At 43.6% G+C, this 17,764-nt stretch overlaps 1 protein-coding gene across 2 annotated transcripts; it reads left to right on the forward strand.

Moving 5' to 3' along the window:
* The first annotated feature begins 9,700 nt into the window (after positions 1-9,700).
* KLHDC9 (kelch domain containing 9) lies at positions 9,701-16,699 on the forward strand. Of its 2 annotated transcripts, none has more exons than XM_060253505.1 (5): positions 9,701-9,959; positions 12,589-13,104; positions 13,462-13,630; positions 15,125-15,323; positions 16,264-16,699. In XM_060253505.1, the coding sequence occupies exons 1-5, from the start codon at positions 9,907-9,909 to the stop codon at positions 16,428-16,430; spliced, it is 1,104 nt and encodes a 367-aa protein (XP_060109488.1). In that variant the 5' UTR covers positions 9,701-9,906; the 3' UTR covers positions 16,431-16,699. The 2 variants fall into 2 exon arrangements, with proteins under 2 accessions (XP_060109488.1, XP_060109480.1); XM_060253497.1 differs by having other exon boundaries at positions 9,704-9,959; positions 12,584-13,104.
* Positions 16,700-17,764: the final 1,065 nt, after the last annotated feature.

Consider the following 17,764-nt stretch of genomic DNA (forward strand, 5'->3'; position numbering starts at 1 on the left):
ATATATTAAAAACATGCTGCCCATGGAGGAAAGGTGAGATTAAAATGTAGGTAGTTAGATTCCCACAGGGCAGTTGGTCACAAACTGCCTTGTCAGTTTGTAGAATTCAGCTGATGGGTCACAAGAGATAACTGGACCAAGGCCTTGGGTATTTTTCAATCATATTTTTTAAATCCCATTCATCTTCCAAGTGGCTCAGGGCATAGGGTTGCCAAGTCCAATCCCAGAAATATCTGGGGACTTTGGGGGTGGAGCCAGGAGACTTTGGGAGTGGAGCCAGGAGACACTGGAATGGAGCTAGGGGGGAGGGGGGGGAAACGGCGCCAGGCAGCGTGGCGAACCGCCCCGTCTCGGAGCGGGCGACGCCGCTGCGCGGCTGCCGCCTCTTCTCCACTCGCTGTGGCTGCTCCTCCGAGATGGGCTCAGGCTGAGCCCATCTCGGAGGAGCAGCTGCAGTGGGGCAGGGGGGGGCGGCAGCGGCCTCACCCGCTCCGCCTCTGGGGTGGAATCCGAGGGGGGGGTAGAGGCGGGCCAGGGGCGTGGCGAGCCGCGAGTTCGGGTCCTAGAAGGGCCCGGATTCACAGCTCGCCATGCTCCTGGCCTGCCTCGCCCTCCCCTTCTCTGGTTTTGCCTGCGCTGCTGCCGCCTCTTGGCTGCTCCTCCAAGATGGGCTCAGCCTGGGCCCATCTCGGAGGAGCAGCTGCGGTGGGCGGGGAGGGGGTGGCAGCGGCGCGGTGGCCTCGCCCGCTTCAGGATCGGGCGGCTCGCCATGCTCCCCGGCGCCGTTTCCCCCCTCCCCCCGCTTCTGTTTTTTTGGGGAACGGGGGAAGAGGGTGGAAATCCTGGGGTCCCCCGCCAGGGCGGGAGGGTTGGGAAGCCTATCAGGGCACTATATATAATTTTCTCTTAGTCTAGTTTATCCTCACAACTGTACTATAAAATAGGTTATCAGCAAATTTTCTCCAGGGGAGAAATACGGATCAGCAAATTTTTATAATTAAAGAGCTATAACATCAACATTTAGAACAAGTTATTAAGAGAGAACCGGCAGAAGGAAGCCCATTTGTATAAGAACATAAGAGAAGCCATGTTGGATCAGGCCAATGGCCCATCCAGTCCAACACTCTGTGTCACACAGTGGCCAAAAAGATTATATATATACACACACACATATATATACACACTGTGGCTAATAGCCACTGATGGACCTCTGCTCCATATTTTTATCTAACCCCCTCTTGAAGCTGGCTATGCTTGTAGCCGCCACCACCTCCTGTGGCAGTGAATTCCACAAGTTAATCACCCTTTGGATGACAACTTAAAATCGATAACTTTACATTAAAATGGATAACTTTTAGGGTTGCCAAGCTTCAGGTGGCATATGGAAATCTCCCATGTTTACAATTGATCTCCAGCTGGCAGAGATAATCTCCCCTGGAGAAAATGGCTGCTTTGGACTCTGTGGCCCTGCCTTCCCCAAATCCCACCCTTTCCTGGATCTACCCCCAGAGTCTCCAGGTATTTTCCAACACAGACCTGGCAACTCTAATAACTTTACATTATTCATTTCTGCAGTCCAAACACTGGTTGTCATAAGTCTTTTATTAGGATGTGCCACACATGAGATCTCACACTAAGTAATCAGTGTATACAGGAACACCCCTGTGCAGTTGTTTTAGCCCACTGGCATAAATCTGTGGATAGTTCATACTGGGATCACTGCTACCTGGTCACCTCTTTCATTGTTCTTTCTGTGAAGCATCTCTTTAAAAACCCTTCAGACCCATAAAAATCTCTGCCTGCCATTCTCATCACACACTGGTTATTCTGGCATGCCACCTACCCCCTCTAACGTATCTTGGCTTAAAAATTTCATTGTCCCCTTTAAAAAGCCATAGTTGGCTCTGAACTAAGCTACGTTTGGCTCTAGGGCCGTAGGTGGCAGAAACCTGGGTTAGACTGAGAGGGAGTTTACTGGCCCACGGTTACCCAGCAAGCTTCATGGCTGAGTGGGGATATGAACCTAGACAAGTCAGATGCTCTAATTGCTATAGCATGACGGCTGTCAAAGGGGATCAGACTCATCAGATTCATCCACCTCTTACAGATTCAGATTCTAGAGACTCTGGGGATTTGCTTCCATAGAAACCCAGCCTAGCCCAAATCTCATCAGAGCATGGAAACTAAGCAGAGCCAGCCTGAGTTAGTACTTGGGAGGGCACTGCTGTACAGAGGAAGGCAACAGGAAACCACCTCTGCTCATCTCTTGACTTGGAAACCCCATCGTCTTGGGCTTGTCAATTGCTACTCGATAGCACACAATTACTATGATTAAGGTGAGCCATACCTTACGTTTGCCAACTTTCTTTTTTGATAGGGCTCCTATACCTTTAGAACCGGCTGTTCTTGGCAAGACGTCAACAGAGGGCAAGCTTTATGGGCTGAATTTCTGCAGTTATTAAAGGCAGAGGAGTAAAAAAAAAAACCAAGTAACCCTGTTCAGCCTCTCCCTCCCCTCATTTCTGCATGCCAAGCAGTGTCGGATTAAACCCTACGGAGGCCCCTAGGCAGTCAAAAACTCGGGGGTCAACTCACAAATTATCTCAGAGTCTGGGGAACCACGCATGCGTCAAATCGGTTAAGACGCTCCCAGAACGTACTCCCGGAGAAATTTGTTATTAAGCCATCGAAGAAGAGAGATAAACTTTTGAAAACAGTTTGAAATATTTGTGGAAGGAAGCAAGACCTGGAGGGCATTAATCAGAGTGAGTCTTTGGAAGTGTGATTTCTTATCATCTCTTTACTCTCCGCTCCCTGGGAGGAGGCCAGAAAGCGAGAAGAGAACATGGCGACTAAAAAGGAGCTGAAGGATTTAACACAGCTCATTGCTTCTTCAGAACAGAATGTAAGGGGCGATATTAAAGCTCTTAAAACAGACTTGAGACAGATGGCCATAGAAATTAAGAACATAAAAAAGGTGGCTGATAAGGCAGCCAAAAAAGCTCAAGTTAATGAAGACAAAATTAAAGAGCTAACGAGCAAATTAGCGTTTGTAAGCGATCGTCAAAGGAGAAGAAACATTCGCTTATCAGGCATCCCTGAAGAGATTACACAGAAAGACCTTGAATCAAAACTACTGGAATGGCTTGAGCGTTATGATTTAAGGATACAAACGGAAGATATAGAAAGAGTACACAGATCTCTCCGCCCCAAGCCAAGCCTGGGAGCAAAGCCAAGGGATGTTATTATGGCTTTTGCAAGAGAGAAAATAAGGGACAATATTTATAAATGTTTGAAACTTCAGAAGGATTTACAGCTTGATGATAATAAAGTTATAGTAAGACAGGACCTCTCTCCAGAGACACTCCAGCAAAGAGCAATACTAAGACCTTATACGCAAAGTCTTTTTGAAAATGGAATATTATTTTCATGGGGCTACCCGGCAGTGATTTTGGTTTTTAAAGAAGGCAAGCTGCTGCGAGCTAAAAATCCAGAAGAGGCAAGAAAAATGTTGGAGAGATTGGGAATCAACATGAGGCCGTTAGAACCAGGAAATGTGGAGGAGCAAGAAGACGAGCAACAGGAACCTTGTGAGAACACTTCAAGTAGCAGTGAAGAAGAAGGAGAGTCGAGTCAGACATTGCAAAGCAAGCCAAAGCGTTTGAGAAAAGACACTGGGGGCTCTTAGTAATGAGGGTCTCCAAGGGAACTTAATATTGCTTTCAATTTACTTTAAAAAAAAAAAATTTTTTTTGGAATAAGATGGCTTATAGAGAAATATTGAAATGAGTTATATTAATTAGATAGGGAGGAAGGGAAAGGAACGTGGACCCCAACTTAGCAACGAAGAGGTCAGGAGGTTATGCCACCTGTATACCCTTTGAGGGTTCTTCTTCGGGGAGGGGGAAGGGGAAAGGTAGTGACCATCAAGTAAGAGAGGATAGAAATGAGCACATATGTATGAGATTTACAAAGGAAAATGGTTGAGACAATTAAAATATTATCTTTAAATATAAATGGGTTGGCTTCAGATTTAAAAAGGTATAGACTGAAAAATATGCTAAAAAAACAGGGAATAGATATAGTGTGTCTCCAGGAGACCCATAAAGGTAAAAAAGATAAAAAACCCCTACTAAACTCTACACTATGGGAAACAAGGGTGGAAGCAAGAGGAACTAGGAAGGCAAGAGGGGTAGCGATACTTACACATTCTAGCTTGAAGTTAGAAGTACTGGATCAAATATCTGATTTAGAGGGAAGATATGTTTTTTTGAAATTTAAGTTGAATAGTAGGAAGTTTACAATAGCATCTATCTATGCCCCAAATATGGGTCAGGTGAGCTTCTTAAATAAGGTATTCCAGAAATTGCAGAACTTTTATGAAGGGGATGTGGTAGTGGCAGGGGACATGAATTATGATTTTAAGAAAAGTAAAACCTTGAAATTTAAGAAATGGAAATTGAAAGATGTGTTCACATATGAAGGGAACAATCCTCAACCTACATATTTCTCTAATAGATTTAAGACTTTTTCATATATAGATTATATTTTAGTAAAGGAATCAAATGAGTTAGAGGTGATGAAGGCAGTAACTGAGCCATTATGGATTTCGGACCACGCTCCTTTAAAGGTGCAATTTAGAATAAGTGAAGAGAGAAAAGAGTTGACTTGGAAATATAAGGCATATCTGCCCTTGACAGGAAAAGATCGGATGGATTTAAGAAGGGATATAGAATGCTATTTTAGAGAAAATAGAAATTCAGCCACAGAAGGAGTAGTTTGGGATGCGGCTAAGGCAGTTATAAGAGGAGCTTATATAGCTAAGGAAATTAGAATTAGAAAGGAAAATAATAAGGAAAGGAGTAGGATAGTAAATGAGATTAAACGAATACAGAAAGACCTGCAGGGAAATTATAATAGGCAGTCATATGAATTATTCAAAAAACTTAAAAAAGATTTAGAGAACTTGGATTCATTATCTATGTGGAAAAAGGATATATTAGTTAAGAATGAGTACCATAGAATTAATATAAATACAATGAGAAGAATGGCGAATTATTTAAAGACGAAAAAGGAAAAACAAAAAATTGGATGTATTAAGGGAAATGGGGATAAACAATTTTTTAAAAACGCTCGGATAAGAGAGGAATTTGCTACATTCTATCAACAACTATTCAAATCGGGAGAAAACCAAAGATTCGAGGAACAGTTAGATAATAAATTAACGATAGAACAGAGAGAGAGCCTGAATAAAGAAATTACCCGGCAGGAAATAATAGAGGTATTAAAAAGGTTAAAAAATAGGAAATCCCCTGGTTTGGATGGTTTTACGGCAGAATATTATAAAGAAATGGCAGAGTTAATGATACCAGAAATGCAAAGTTTATTTAATTATATTTTAAAAGGGGGGAAAATACCAGATTCATGGAAAAAAGCTGAAATTTTACCAATTTTGAAGCCTCAGAAGGATCCCCTAGAAATAAATTCATATAGGCCAATTAGCCTGATGAATCAAGACTATAAAATATTTACAAAAATTCTAGCTAATAGATTAGAAAAATATTTACCAAACTTGATTAAGGAAGATCAATATGGTTTTGTTAGAGGTAGATTTATTGCAGATCCATTGAGAAATATATTGAATGTTTTGTTCTGTAAGGATAAGAAAACTTTAGCCTTGTTAAAATTAGACGTGTATAAGGCGTTTGATACGGTAAATCACAATTATTTAATGCAGGTATTGGAAAACTTTGGTTTTGATGGGCCCTTTTTAAATGTTGTAAGGGAAATCTATAGGGGGGGTAAAGCAGTAATTAGAATAAATGATGGGCACTCTAGAGAAATTTCGATACAGAGAGGAGTAAAGCAAGGTTGCCCATTGTCCCCTCTGTTATTTGCATTAGCAATTGAACCCCTAGCAGATAGGATACGAAATAGTGGTAGAATTCAGGGATTTCAAATAGGTAAGGAAGAATTGAAATTAAACCTTTTTGCGGACGATATTTTGTTGACAATAAGTAATCCACTGCAGGCAATACGAGAATTATTAGTTATTTTAGAAGATTTTAAGTTATGTTCGGGACTTGGAATAAACATTAAGAAATCAGAAATAATGTTTATTAATGTAGGTGGGGAAACCAAGAAGGCAATATTAGCCTTAACGGGGATGAAATCAGGAGTTAGCAAAATTAAATATTTAGGAGTTTATCTTAATAAAAATATAGAGAGGCTACAAAAAATGAATTATAATAAGGTGTGGTTAAAGATTTTAAAGAAATTGAAGGAATGGAAGAACAAAAATCTGAGTATCCTAGGGAAAATTAGAGCAATAAAAATGTTTATACTCCCAAAGCTGCTATATTTATTTCAAGTACTTCCTATAAGATTAGATCAGGAAACGATAAGGAAATGGGATGAACATATTAAAAATTGGGTCTTTGGTCGGAAAAAAGCAAGAATACAAAAAAAGTTGATATATATGCCCCAAGATGAACTAGGATGGGGAGTTCCATATTTACAAGCTTATTATGATGCAGTTCAGTTGAAAGCATTGATGGAGCTAGAATGGAGGAAAGGGGATAAATGGGTAAGACTTGAATCTGCAGTCAATAAGGGAGCAGGTAGTAGTGGAATTTACACGAGAGAGATAAAAAAGGTAATGATACAAACCGAAGGTCCAAGAAAAATAGCTTTAATGGTGTGGAAGAGGTGGAAAAAGATCTTAATGCCTTTAACCTCGAAATGGACCCCACTTAAGGATATCTGGGAAAAAGAGATGAACCCAAAATTCTATGAAGAGCTGCAAAGGGAAGACATAATAAGAGTCAAGGATTTGTACAATAGCCAAGGGGCCTTATTACCACTTCAGGAGTTGAACTGTAAGATAGGGAAACAATATTGGTTAAATCTAATGGGATTATATCAAACAATCCGACAAGAAAAGTATAAAGATGCTATTAAAAGAGATGACAATTTTATAGAAAAGGTACTATATGTGGATGAAAGGAAGAAAGGACTGTCAGGGATTATTTACCTTGAATTGGTAAAAGATAAGGAGTTCATGTATAGAACCTTAAAGAACAAATGGAATAAAGAAAAACAAATAACTGATGGGGAGGTGAATAAGTTAATGATGAATTTGAAGAAAATTAAGATAGAGAAATATAGAGAACTGGAAAGGAAGATAATCTTGAAATGGTATAGGACGCCGGCTCAATTGGCATATATGATTAAAGGGATGAAACCAAATTGTTGGCACTGCAATGCAAAAGAAGGGTGGTACTCCCACTTATGGTGGGAGTGCCCCAAGGTTATAGAGTTTTGGGGGAAAATTCGGGGAAAAATAGTGGGGGTATGCAAGTTTAATATTGATATAGATGGGGAGTTGTTATTTATGGGGGTACTGGAAAATAATAAAATTGAGAAACAAAACCAGAGCATTTTCAAAGCAATGATATTAGCAGCACATGCAGTGATAGCATATGGTTGGAAGGAGAGTTCAAAATGGACCCTGGAAAGATGGAACAATTATTTGTATGAATATATACAATCAGACATATTAGAATGTTTAAAACAAGATAAGATATGGGATAGAAAAATTGAAGAGATAAAAGAGAAATGGGATATATACTTCTCATGGGTATTTAAGGGGGAAGCCAACAAAGCTATATTTGAAAAATTGGGAAAAGTGTGCTCATGGTTAAAAATTTAATTGTAACTTTAGTATGGTCACTTGGTGGGGGGGAGGGATATAAATAGGGGTAAAAATGGTGTCACAAGAGAATTGGAAATGTATTCTATGTAATGTAATATTTGAGACACAATAAAATAAAAAAATGGAAAAAAAAAAAACAAATTATCTCAGAGTCTGAGTGTCTGTCCCGCCACCCATGGCCCTCAGTGCAGCTGGCAGGCACCTTCCTAAACGCCATTTTTACTAAACTGCAGGGGAGAAGCAAACTTGGTGACAATGCCAGTAGCAGCCATACCAGGCAAGTTGGGCAAAGTTCAGTTGCTGGCTGCATGTGCAGGCTGGGAGGGCTGCAAGCAGGGGAAAAACCGGAGGGAGGGAGAAAACCAGCCCAGGCCTCCTAAAGGCATGGGGGCCCATAGGCCAGTGCCTATTTGGCATAATTGTTAATCCAGCTCTGATGCCAAGCCCCTGTCCTTACCTTCTGGAAGTGTGATGCCTGAGAATAATAATAGAAAGTCCTCCTGTGAGTGAATCCTCAGCTCAGCCGGTCTCTCTCCTTCTGCCCTGGAGAGTTCAGCAGGCAGGCTTGGTAAGGTGGTGTGCCTTTGAGGAGGGGGGGAGGAGGTTATCATACAGCAAAAGTGGCAGAGAAAACAAGTATGGCATGGCTACCTTCTGCTCTAGAACTAGTTTCAACTCGATGTGTCCACAGGGAGCTCAGTAGAAGCTGGAGGTCATTGGAAGAGCAAAGCCCTCAGAAGGAACAGCAAACAGCCATTCTGTTTACTGTCAACACCTTGGCCTCCTTTGTTATGCTTTAGGGAAGGATCTGGGTACCATAAACAGTTTGCTCAAAAGGCAGAAACCCGACTTGTCTCTATTGGGAAAAATTTCTATTTTATATATTTATGTCATTCAGTAGTCAATGTCCATGTTTTGTCTTAGTCTTTTCCTTTTGAAGATGCCTTGGTAAAATGTACTGAGTGTGAATTCTGAGCATGAGTTCTTAGTGCTGATATCAGTTGATATTAGCACTAAATGCCCCATGCTGCCACTAAGCTTGCTGGGTAACCCTGGACCCTTCGATGTTTCTCAGCCTAACTTACACCACTAGAGTTGTTCTTGTGAGGATAAAATGGAGAAAAGGAGACAGATGAATGCTGTCCTTGGAGGAAGGGTGGGATGAAAGGGAGAGCTTGTACATTCCTAAGGCATGGGTCTGTAATTTGAATTTTAGGTTATGATCTTGCCTGGTCTATTTGAAACCTATTATACAGCTAGCAAGAATTTTATGCTCCAGGCCAACCAGAAGAGAAAGACAGAACACTCTAGGAAGGAGATGTGTATGTGTCCACATTCACTGTTTTAGTAGTTGTTATAATGCCTCCTGAAGGGAACACTATAAACATGTTTAGGGGCACTTCTTGCCTTAGCAGCATTTAAAAGAACCCTTCCCTGCAAGAGGCAGAAGGAACTCTGGATAAGCTCAGGGACACAATTTGTGGTAGGGTTGCCAGTCTCCAGGTGGGAACAAGAGAGAACTGTGTTCTGCTAAAGAATAAATTAGTTATGTGAAGTTGTTTCTGAACAATGCTGAAACCCTTTGCAGAATAGTATATTCTGCAAAGGGTTTCAGCATTGTTCAGAAAAAACTTCACATAACTAATTGATTCTTTAGCAGAACACGGTTCTCTCCTGTTCCTAGCCTGTGTTCGTCCCTCTTGGTTTGCATAGCCTCCAGGTGGGGCCTGGAGATCTCCTGCTTTTACAACTGATCTCCAGCTGGCAGAGATCAGCCCCCCTGGAGAAAATGGATGCTTTGAAGGGTGGACTCTATGCCATGCTGAGGCCCCTCCTCTCCCCAAACCCCACCCTCCTGAGTCTACCCCCAAAGTCTCCAGGTAGTTTTCAACACAAACCTGGCAACCTTAATTTGTGGTGCAAGGTTTTTTTAGAGCCAACCCACTACTTGCTATTATAACTTCCACCCACCCCTCTTCAACCTCTTCTGTTGCCATTTATTATTCCTCTTCCTGCTTGAAATGCTTTCCAGATTCCTCGTGATGTTGCCGTGCTGGCCGCAACCCAGCCCTCCACCCCTGGGTTATTTATGCTCCTGCAAACTTTACCACACTGAGCAAATGCTTTCTGGCAGGGCCTGCTTTTCTCTGTAGCAGCAGAATCCGTCATCAAGACACACCAGTGTGGTTGCTATGGGCTCCCGGTTGCCAAGTAACCAGGTTCTGCAGTGGTTTCCTCGCTTAAGGTAGGCCTGATTTGCGTTTTTTATCTTTAGAATGCAAAAAAGTCTAAATATCATGCTGGTTTGGGGTAAAAATTTCTACAACATAACTAGAAATAAAAATATTCCAGGATAGGCTCAGCATGAGTTTTTAAATAATGCAATCACTGCTGGTAAGCTGGCTGCATGTGGGCCCAGCCTTAGAATACATAGCTCTTGCAGGGCAAAAAATCCCTTGAAAAACCAGAAACAGATAAATGAAATCCTAAGGTTCAGTAATAGTGTAGTTCAGCAAGATGGAAAAGGGTGTAGCAATGCCAGCCTCCAAGTGGGACCTGGGGATCTCCCAGAATTACAGCTCATCTCCAGACTACAGAGATCATTTCCCCCTGAGAAAATGGATGCTTTGGAGGGTGGACTGTGTGGCATTGTACCCTGCTGAGGTCCCAGTCCTCCCCAGGCACCATCCCCAAATTTCCAGGAGTTTTTCAACTTGAATATAGCAACCCCACCTCCCACTGGTGGCCAGGGGGGACCTGGCAACTCAGGGTGAGAGGTAAACAACACAGGAAGACCTTACTTGTGGGACTCCCACAGTGTGGAGCCTTGGCAGGCAAGCCTACTGCTACCAATCTTTGTCCCCTGCTGCAGCTTGATAGGGTGGTAGTAGTAAAATGGAAGGGATGAAATAGCATCCCACAGTGCCACAATGTTCACTTCAGACTGAGTAACTGAAAGTGATGTCACCATGTAGTGGGACACTCTAGTGTTGTCCTGAACTCTTTGGTTTCAGGTGAATCCTAGAGCGCCCCGTGGTATGTTGAGATCACTTCTGGTTACACAGCCAGAAGTGATATTGCCACACTGTGGGATGCTAGGGTTGCCAGCCTCCAGGTGTGGCCTGGAGATCTCCCAGACAGTTTTACAACTTATCTCCAGCCCCCCTGGAGAAAATGTCTGCTTTGAAGAGGGCTCTATGGCATTGTATCCTACTGAGGCCTCTCCCTTCCCCAGACCCCACCATCTCCCGGATCCACCCCCAAAGTCTCCAGGTATTTTCCAATACAGACCTGGCAACCCTATGGGATGCAGTTTGGGTAACACTCACCTTCTCCCGCCAGTCTCTGGAAGGAGTGACCCCTGTTCAGAACAGATGGTCTGATTGTGGATACCAAGCCCTATGAGGAAAGGCTGAGGGGCTTGGGAATGTTCAGTCTGGAGAAGAGGAAGTTGAGGGGGGGACGTGATTGCTCTCTTTAAGGATCTGAAGGGCTGTCACTTAGAGGAGGGCAGGGAGCTGTTCCAGCTGGTAGCAGAGGAGAGGACTCACAATAATGGGTTAAATTAAAGTTGGGAAGGTAGCGGCTGGATATTAGGAAAAACATTTTTTACAGTAAGAGTTGTTCAGTGGCAGAATCAGCTTCCTAGGGAGGTGGTGAATCCCCCCTCACCGGCAGTCTTTAAGCAGAAGCAGGATGAACAGTTGTTGGGAGGGTGGTGCTTTAGGCTGATCCTGCATTGAGCAGGGGGTTGGACTAGATGGCCTGTATGACCCCTTCTAATTCCATGATTCTATCTCTTTTCTACTGACAAATATTGAATCTGTAACAATTCAATCCACTGCCAAATTTTTGGCAACTGATTTCTTCAAGGTGCTATCAAAATGGGTTTTATTTTTGTTAATGCTTCATGCGGAAATTGTACATCTGTATTTAAATATTTTACTCTGTTATATATTTTATTCTGTTACATGCTTAAGACATAGGCTTCCCAATTCCCAGGTCCCAGCGGGGGATCTCCTGGTTTTACAAGTTTCCCCCCGCCCCCCCCCCCCCAGCCAGCTAGCCGGTGGGGGAAGCCCCACCCCCCACAGCCTCCACAGCTCTAGATCTCCAGCAGTTTTAGGGAATAATGGGGAATTGATTTGTGGATATCAGGGGCTCCAGGGGGCTGCGTTTTGAGGTAGAGGCACCAAATTTTCAGTATAGCATCTAGTGCCTCTTCTCAAAATACCCCCCAAGTTTCAAAACAATTGGACCAGGGGGTCCAGTTCTATGAGCCCCCAAAGAAGGTGCCCCTATCCTTCATTATTTCCTATGGAAGGAAGGCATCTAAAAAGGTGTGCTGTCCCTTTCAATGTGATTGCCACAACTTCCTTGGATTTCAATTATGCTTGTCACACCCTTGCTCCTGGCTCCGCCCCCAATGTCTCCTGGCTCCATCCCCAAAGTCCCCAGATATTTCTGGAACTGGACTTGGCAACCCTAACATCTGCACAGCTTTTTAATGAAAGGAAAGGACCAAACTGGGGGAGGAAAAGCACTTGTTGGTTTGGAAAGTGGCAGAGAAGGATGCTACAGAATAAATGAGGATGGCACTTTGGCAGTAGTTATTTATATGAGAACATACGTGTTAGAAGCATGTCCCTGCTTTGTGACAAATGCAAAAAAGGCTCAACATTTAACATCCTGCTTGATGAAGCTTTCTAGTAAATTTGAAATCTTGCACATTTCTTTGTGAATGACCGCATTGCCCTAAGAAAAGTATTTCTGCAATGTACTTTCTCATGTGGATTCATAATAGCCCCATAATTCTTGACTGATTTCAATCCAGTTTGCAGTCTACCTTTGTACCTCTGCCTCCTGCAGGTCAGACCTGGTATGACGGCTGCCGGCAGCAATTGGAAGTGGAATCCAGTTGCGCACAGTGACCTTGTGGCCCGTGGTTTCCATTCATGCAATGTGTTGCTGGGGAAGCTTTTGATCTTTGGGGGTCTGAAGTCGCCAGACACCCAGGAGCAGCCCCTAGGGGATGTGGTAGCTTTTGACCCAGCTCTGCAGACAATTCGAACAATCGCTCCTGAATGTGGCTTCCGGCGCAGCCACCACGAGGCCGTGGTCCTGGCTGATCATTGGCTGTGCGTGGTGGGAGGCTGGGACGGCTCCCGAAGGGTCTCGGATGTGTGTGGCTTTGATGCTGAGAAGGCGCAGTGGGAACGCTGGACTGAGGGATCATCCAATGAGCCTCCTGTGGGGTTGAGCAGCCACACCTGTACCAAGCTAACAGACCATGAGGTGCGAGTGGTAGGCCGTGAAGGTGGGCTGCGTACTCAGAGGCGTTACGCCAGTATCTATACATTGCATATCAACCCTGCAACCAAGACTTACTGGTATGTAATGTATTTATTTATAAGTCATGTATCCTGCTTGTCTATAAAACATATCCAAGGCTGCTTATGAGATGAATGATAATAACTGAAACCAGGGCTTTTGTTGTAGCAGGAACACCTGTGCATATTAGGCCACACACCCTTGATGTAGCCAATCCTCCAAGAGCTTACAGTAGGCCCTGTAAGAAGAACCCTTTAAGCTCCATGAGGATTGGCTATATCGGGAGTGTAGCCTAATATGCAAAGGAGTTCCTGCTACAAAAAAAGCCCTGTTATAAACCTGCAGCTAGCAGGTGGGGGGGCAGATGGAAGTTGAGCTGATTTACCCTGTCTTTGTAACATCACTCTGTTTGCTAGGTACAGAGAAGAAGAATCTCACACAGCCTCACGAGCTGGCCACTCCGCAATGCTGCTGCGTGAGGCCAACTCCAGTGGAAAGAGCGGCGGCTACAAGCTGGTGGTGTTTGGGGGACGTGACTCCGCTGACTTTGACTTGGCTGGGCGGTGGGGAAAAGGGAAGATCCATGTGAGTATATGCGTATGGAGGTGGGGTCCTGGATACAACTAGGCAGGGCTTTTTTCAAGCAGGAACGCAGTTTTGGCTGGCTTGGAACAGGGGGTGTGGCCTAATATGCAAGTGAGTTCCTGATGGGCTTTTTCTACAAAAAAAGCCCTGCAACTAGGGCAAAGAACTGACTTGAGTAGACAACTTTAGGTACAAGAAGGTAATTCAGATGAGAAAACTGACATGGCTCCCCATATAAACTCTCACTTTCTACCCCAAACAAGTCTTCCCAGCTGGCTGTTTCCTGCAGCACTCCGGGGAGAAAAGAGCTACAAGGTGGTAGCTACTACCCCACAGGCCTGGCTAGAGGGAGACAGAAGCTGTAAAAGGAAATGCTTCTTTACAGTTATGAAAATTTGCTGGATTTCACTGCCAAAGGATGTAGTGATGGGCACATGCACAGCCAGCTTTAAAAGGGGATTAGATAGATGCATGGAGAATAAATCTATCAGTGGCTACTAGCCATGGTGACTAAAAGGAACCTCCATTTTCAAAGGCAGCCAAATTCTGAATCTCAGTGCCGGGAGGTAACAAAAGGGAAAGTCCTCCACCTCTATGCCCTGTTGTTGGCCTTCCAGGGAACTGGCTGGCCACTGTGAGAAACAAGATGTTGAACTATATGGACCACTGCTCTGATCCAGTGGAGCTCTTCTTATGTTTTGGAGATAACAGGAATCAACTTGGTGAGTTGGGGGCCTTGAAAGCTGAAGCTGGTTGGTCGTGTACCCCTGAACATTTCATAGGAATAGGCTTGCTGATAAGACCCATTTTCATGCCAGCAATCACAGCCTCTGCTTTGTCTTCTGTGCACCATGTTCATTTCATGTTTTCCACTGACTTAAGAGTCTACAGATTGGGTTAAAGAAATACTACATCATTATTGCTCTGCAATACAGAACCTGTTTTCAACAGACCTGAACAGTTGTGGAGTGTGAACTGGCAGGCAATCCACTGCAGGCCACTTTTGTGTTCAGGCATCTTTCCCAAAGTCAGAGATGATGAATCCATTTCACACTCTTGCATTTCAGAGACCCTGCAGAGGGAACTGACCCCTGAAAAATGACCATGCTAGCAATGCATGCTAACAAGAAGACAAAAACAAGGACAAAAAAGACAATTCCGTATCAAGGGCAAATACTAGAAAACAGGGGCCATCCCTGATAAAGAACAGATGGAACATATGTAGTAGTCCAAATGAGTGTGTTTTTTCTTTTAAACATTTTAAGTGTGGTTGCCACTCTTTGGTCTCAGACCTCCCTAGCTTCCTGAAGACCTCATCTACCAATTCCTCCATCCTATTTATTTCAACTCACTTTGGTTGTTTCAGCTACACTTCCAAGTAACCCCCCTGCCTTTAGGGCTATGAGACAGTTATTAACAGTATATAATCCTAAAGGTGTCCCTCCAGTTCTGTAGCCGCCTCCTCATAAGCTTCCCACCCCTTTTCCTCCCCAGGTTGAATCTGTCCATGCTCCTGAGCTGATAGAGCAGATCGGTCGCTTGGTCAGCACCAAAAAGGGATCCCAGCAGGCACCTAAAGGCTTGCGGCACCAGTCCTGCACTGTGGTGGGGCCTTTCGCCATCATCTTTGGAGGGGAGACCTTATCCAGAGGCAGGGATGCCATTTGCAACGATCTCTACATCCATGATACACGTAAGGGAACACTTGTCCTTTGAAACAGCCTTATACTGAAACAAACCGTAGGACCATCAAGGTCAGTAGCATCTACTTGCAGCAGCTCTCCAGGGTCTCATGTAGAGGTCTTTTCTATCACTAATTCCCTTTTTTTTTGTGTACCCTGTATTTGTGTGTGTATATGTGTGCATGCATGTCTGGAAGTCATGGCAACTTCTGATGACCCCTACTAGGGCATGGAAGATGTTCAGAGAGGTGGCTTGATACACATTTTGCCTATGCCTCCCAGTCCTGGTATTCCAAGGATGTCTCCCATCCAAGTCCTTGCCAGGGCTGGCCCTGCTTAGCTTTTGAGATCTGACAAGATCTGGCTTGCCTGGGCTACCCAGGTCAGGACCTACCTAATTCCTTTTTAACTGGAAATTAAACCAGGGATCTTCTGAAACAGAGGAGGCACATTCAGTGCTTGCAGCCACAGGTTGTCCAAGTGATTCTCGCAATTCCCCAAAAAGGTGATTGCACAATCCATGACAAGCAATAAATGCTACTTTGTTTTTTCCAGTGGGTACTTTTTCATGATTTCTGTCTCATCGCAGTTCCAGTAGAAACACTGCAGATCTCATAGCAGGCAGGCTCAGAAAAGCATAGTTTAGTGAGACTTCAGATCAGCCCCCAACAACAATCTACTTGGTTTCATATTGCAAACTGCTTCTCAAACTTATTTCAGAAGTGATTCTTTATGCATCCCTATGGTGGAAGGCAGGGGGGCCTGGCATGACTTGGTCCATTGGGTCGCAAAGAGTCGGACTCGACTGTGTGACTGAACAGCAAAAAAAATACAGAACATCTCTCATCTTCATCTAAGAGCTTCTTTTACACACAGCTACACAGGGCAATACAATAGGAAAGGTGATGCTCTTCTCTGAATCTCAAAGATGCCTACTTTCTGCACATTCAGGGTCATCACCAGCAACCTGGTACCACTTCCCTGGTTCTGATCGAGCCCAGAAGAGAGTTGGTCATCGCACCTGCCTTTGGAATGACAAGCTCTACCTCGTTGGGGGATTTGGGTCTGATGGCAAGACACCCTGCCCAGAGATCTGCGCTTTAGAGATCTCTGTGTGAAGAAGACAAGGCGCCCATGCTGTTCAAGTGAGCCTCTGACCTCAAGTCTGCCAAAGAGCTCCTCTGCCTCAGTGGGGGAAGGCTGCCCTTCATTTACATGAAAATAAAACCACCCCCACCCCATCCGAGCTTGTCAAACAAGCTTCTCTGGTCTTTCTACAGGGAATGGGGAGCAGGGCTGATCCAAATGGCTGATGCTGCAAAGAAAATGCCTAAGTTTAAGGGGAGAAACTATTTCGAATTTAGGAATAAAGTTTTATCAAGTTGAAGGCTTGCTCGCAGCTTTGTAAAATCTGAGACTGATCCACTTGGGAAATACACATGTGAACAGTCTCAATGCTGTGAGCGTGGAGATCACAGAAAATTGTGCAGCTAACAAACTCCACATGAGAAAAGCTGAATTCTTCAAACTATATAATGTACACGTGTGATTTCACTTGTTTTAAAGGCTATTGCCCATTTACAAGAACTCTTAGCCAAGTGAATGGGACTTTATATGAAAAATTTGAAGGAGAAAATAGAAGTTTCTAGTTAACACGTTATCTTTCAGCAAGATGGGTAGCCGTTTTAGTCTGTCTGTAGCAGTAGAAAAAGTGCAGGACTCCATTAGCACCTTAAAGACTAACAAAATTTTTGGCAGGGTATGAGCTTTCATGAATCGCTGCTCACTTCTTCAGATAACGTGAGCAGTCACTCACAAAAGCTCATACCCTGGCACAAATTTTGTTAGTCTTTAAGGTGCTACTGGACTCTTGCTCTTTTCTACTATCTTAGAGCAAACCTCACTGAAGAGGCATTTCATCCTGAGAGGAAAGGGAGAATGCCTTTAAGACATGCTTCATTTGTAAAGAACATGTATCTTTAAAAAAAATGTGCAGTGTTGTCTGATAAATTGGGGACACTTTTTTTTAGTCTATTAAAATGTGCTCAGTAAATTAATGTAGCCAGTGACCAATTGTCAAGGCCTTCATTTTGCTCAATTCCATGGAATAATTTTAATCTTAAATATTAACTCTCAATCTTAAATTATATGGCAAAATTCTGCTGCAATTAAAAAAGCTATGCAAGTGTCTTGGCAAGTGACAGAGCTAAGAGGCACACAAAAACCTTGCCATTCATATGCAGCAACCATCTGTGCCATCAAAGGGGCTATAAACGGGGGTTTTTGTAATAAACTTGAAACTGAGAAAATGAAAAACCAACTATCAAGTTGTTCTAATTCTGTGCTCATGCAAAACTGCAACATACACAGTTTTACTTACAGAGAATGAGCCCACAGTCTGCTATTCTCACTGTTTCCTGCCTGTGAGAGAAGTTTTCCAGACCAGCTAGCA

Source organism: Heteronotia binoei, chromosome 1, assembly GCF_032191835.1.
Source record: "Heteronotia binoei isolate CCM8104 ecotype False Entrance Well chromosome 1, APGP_CSIRO_Hbin_v1, whole genome shotgun sequence".
In the NCBI taxonomy this organism is placed as follows: domain Eukaryota; kingdom Metazoa; phylum Chordata; class Lepidosauria; order Squamata; family Gekkonidae; genus Heteronotia; species Heteronotia binoei.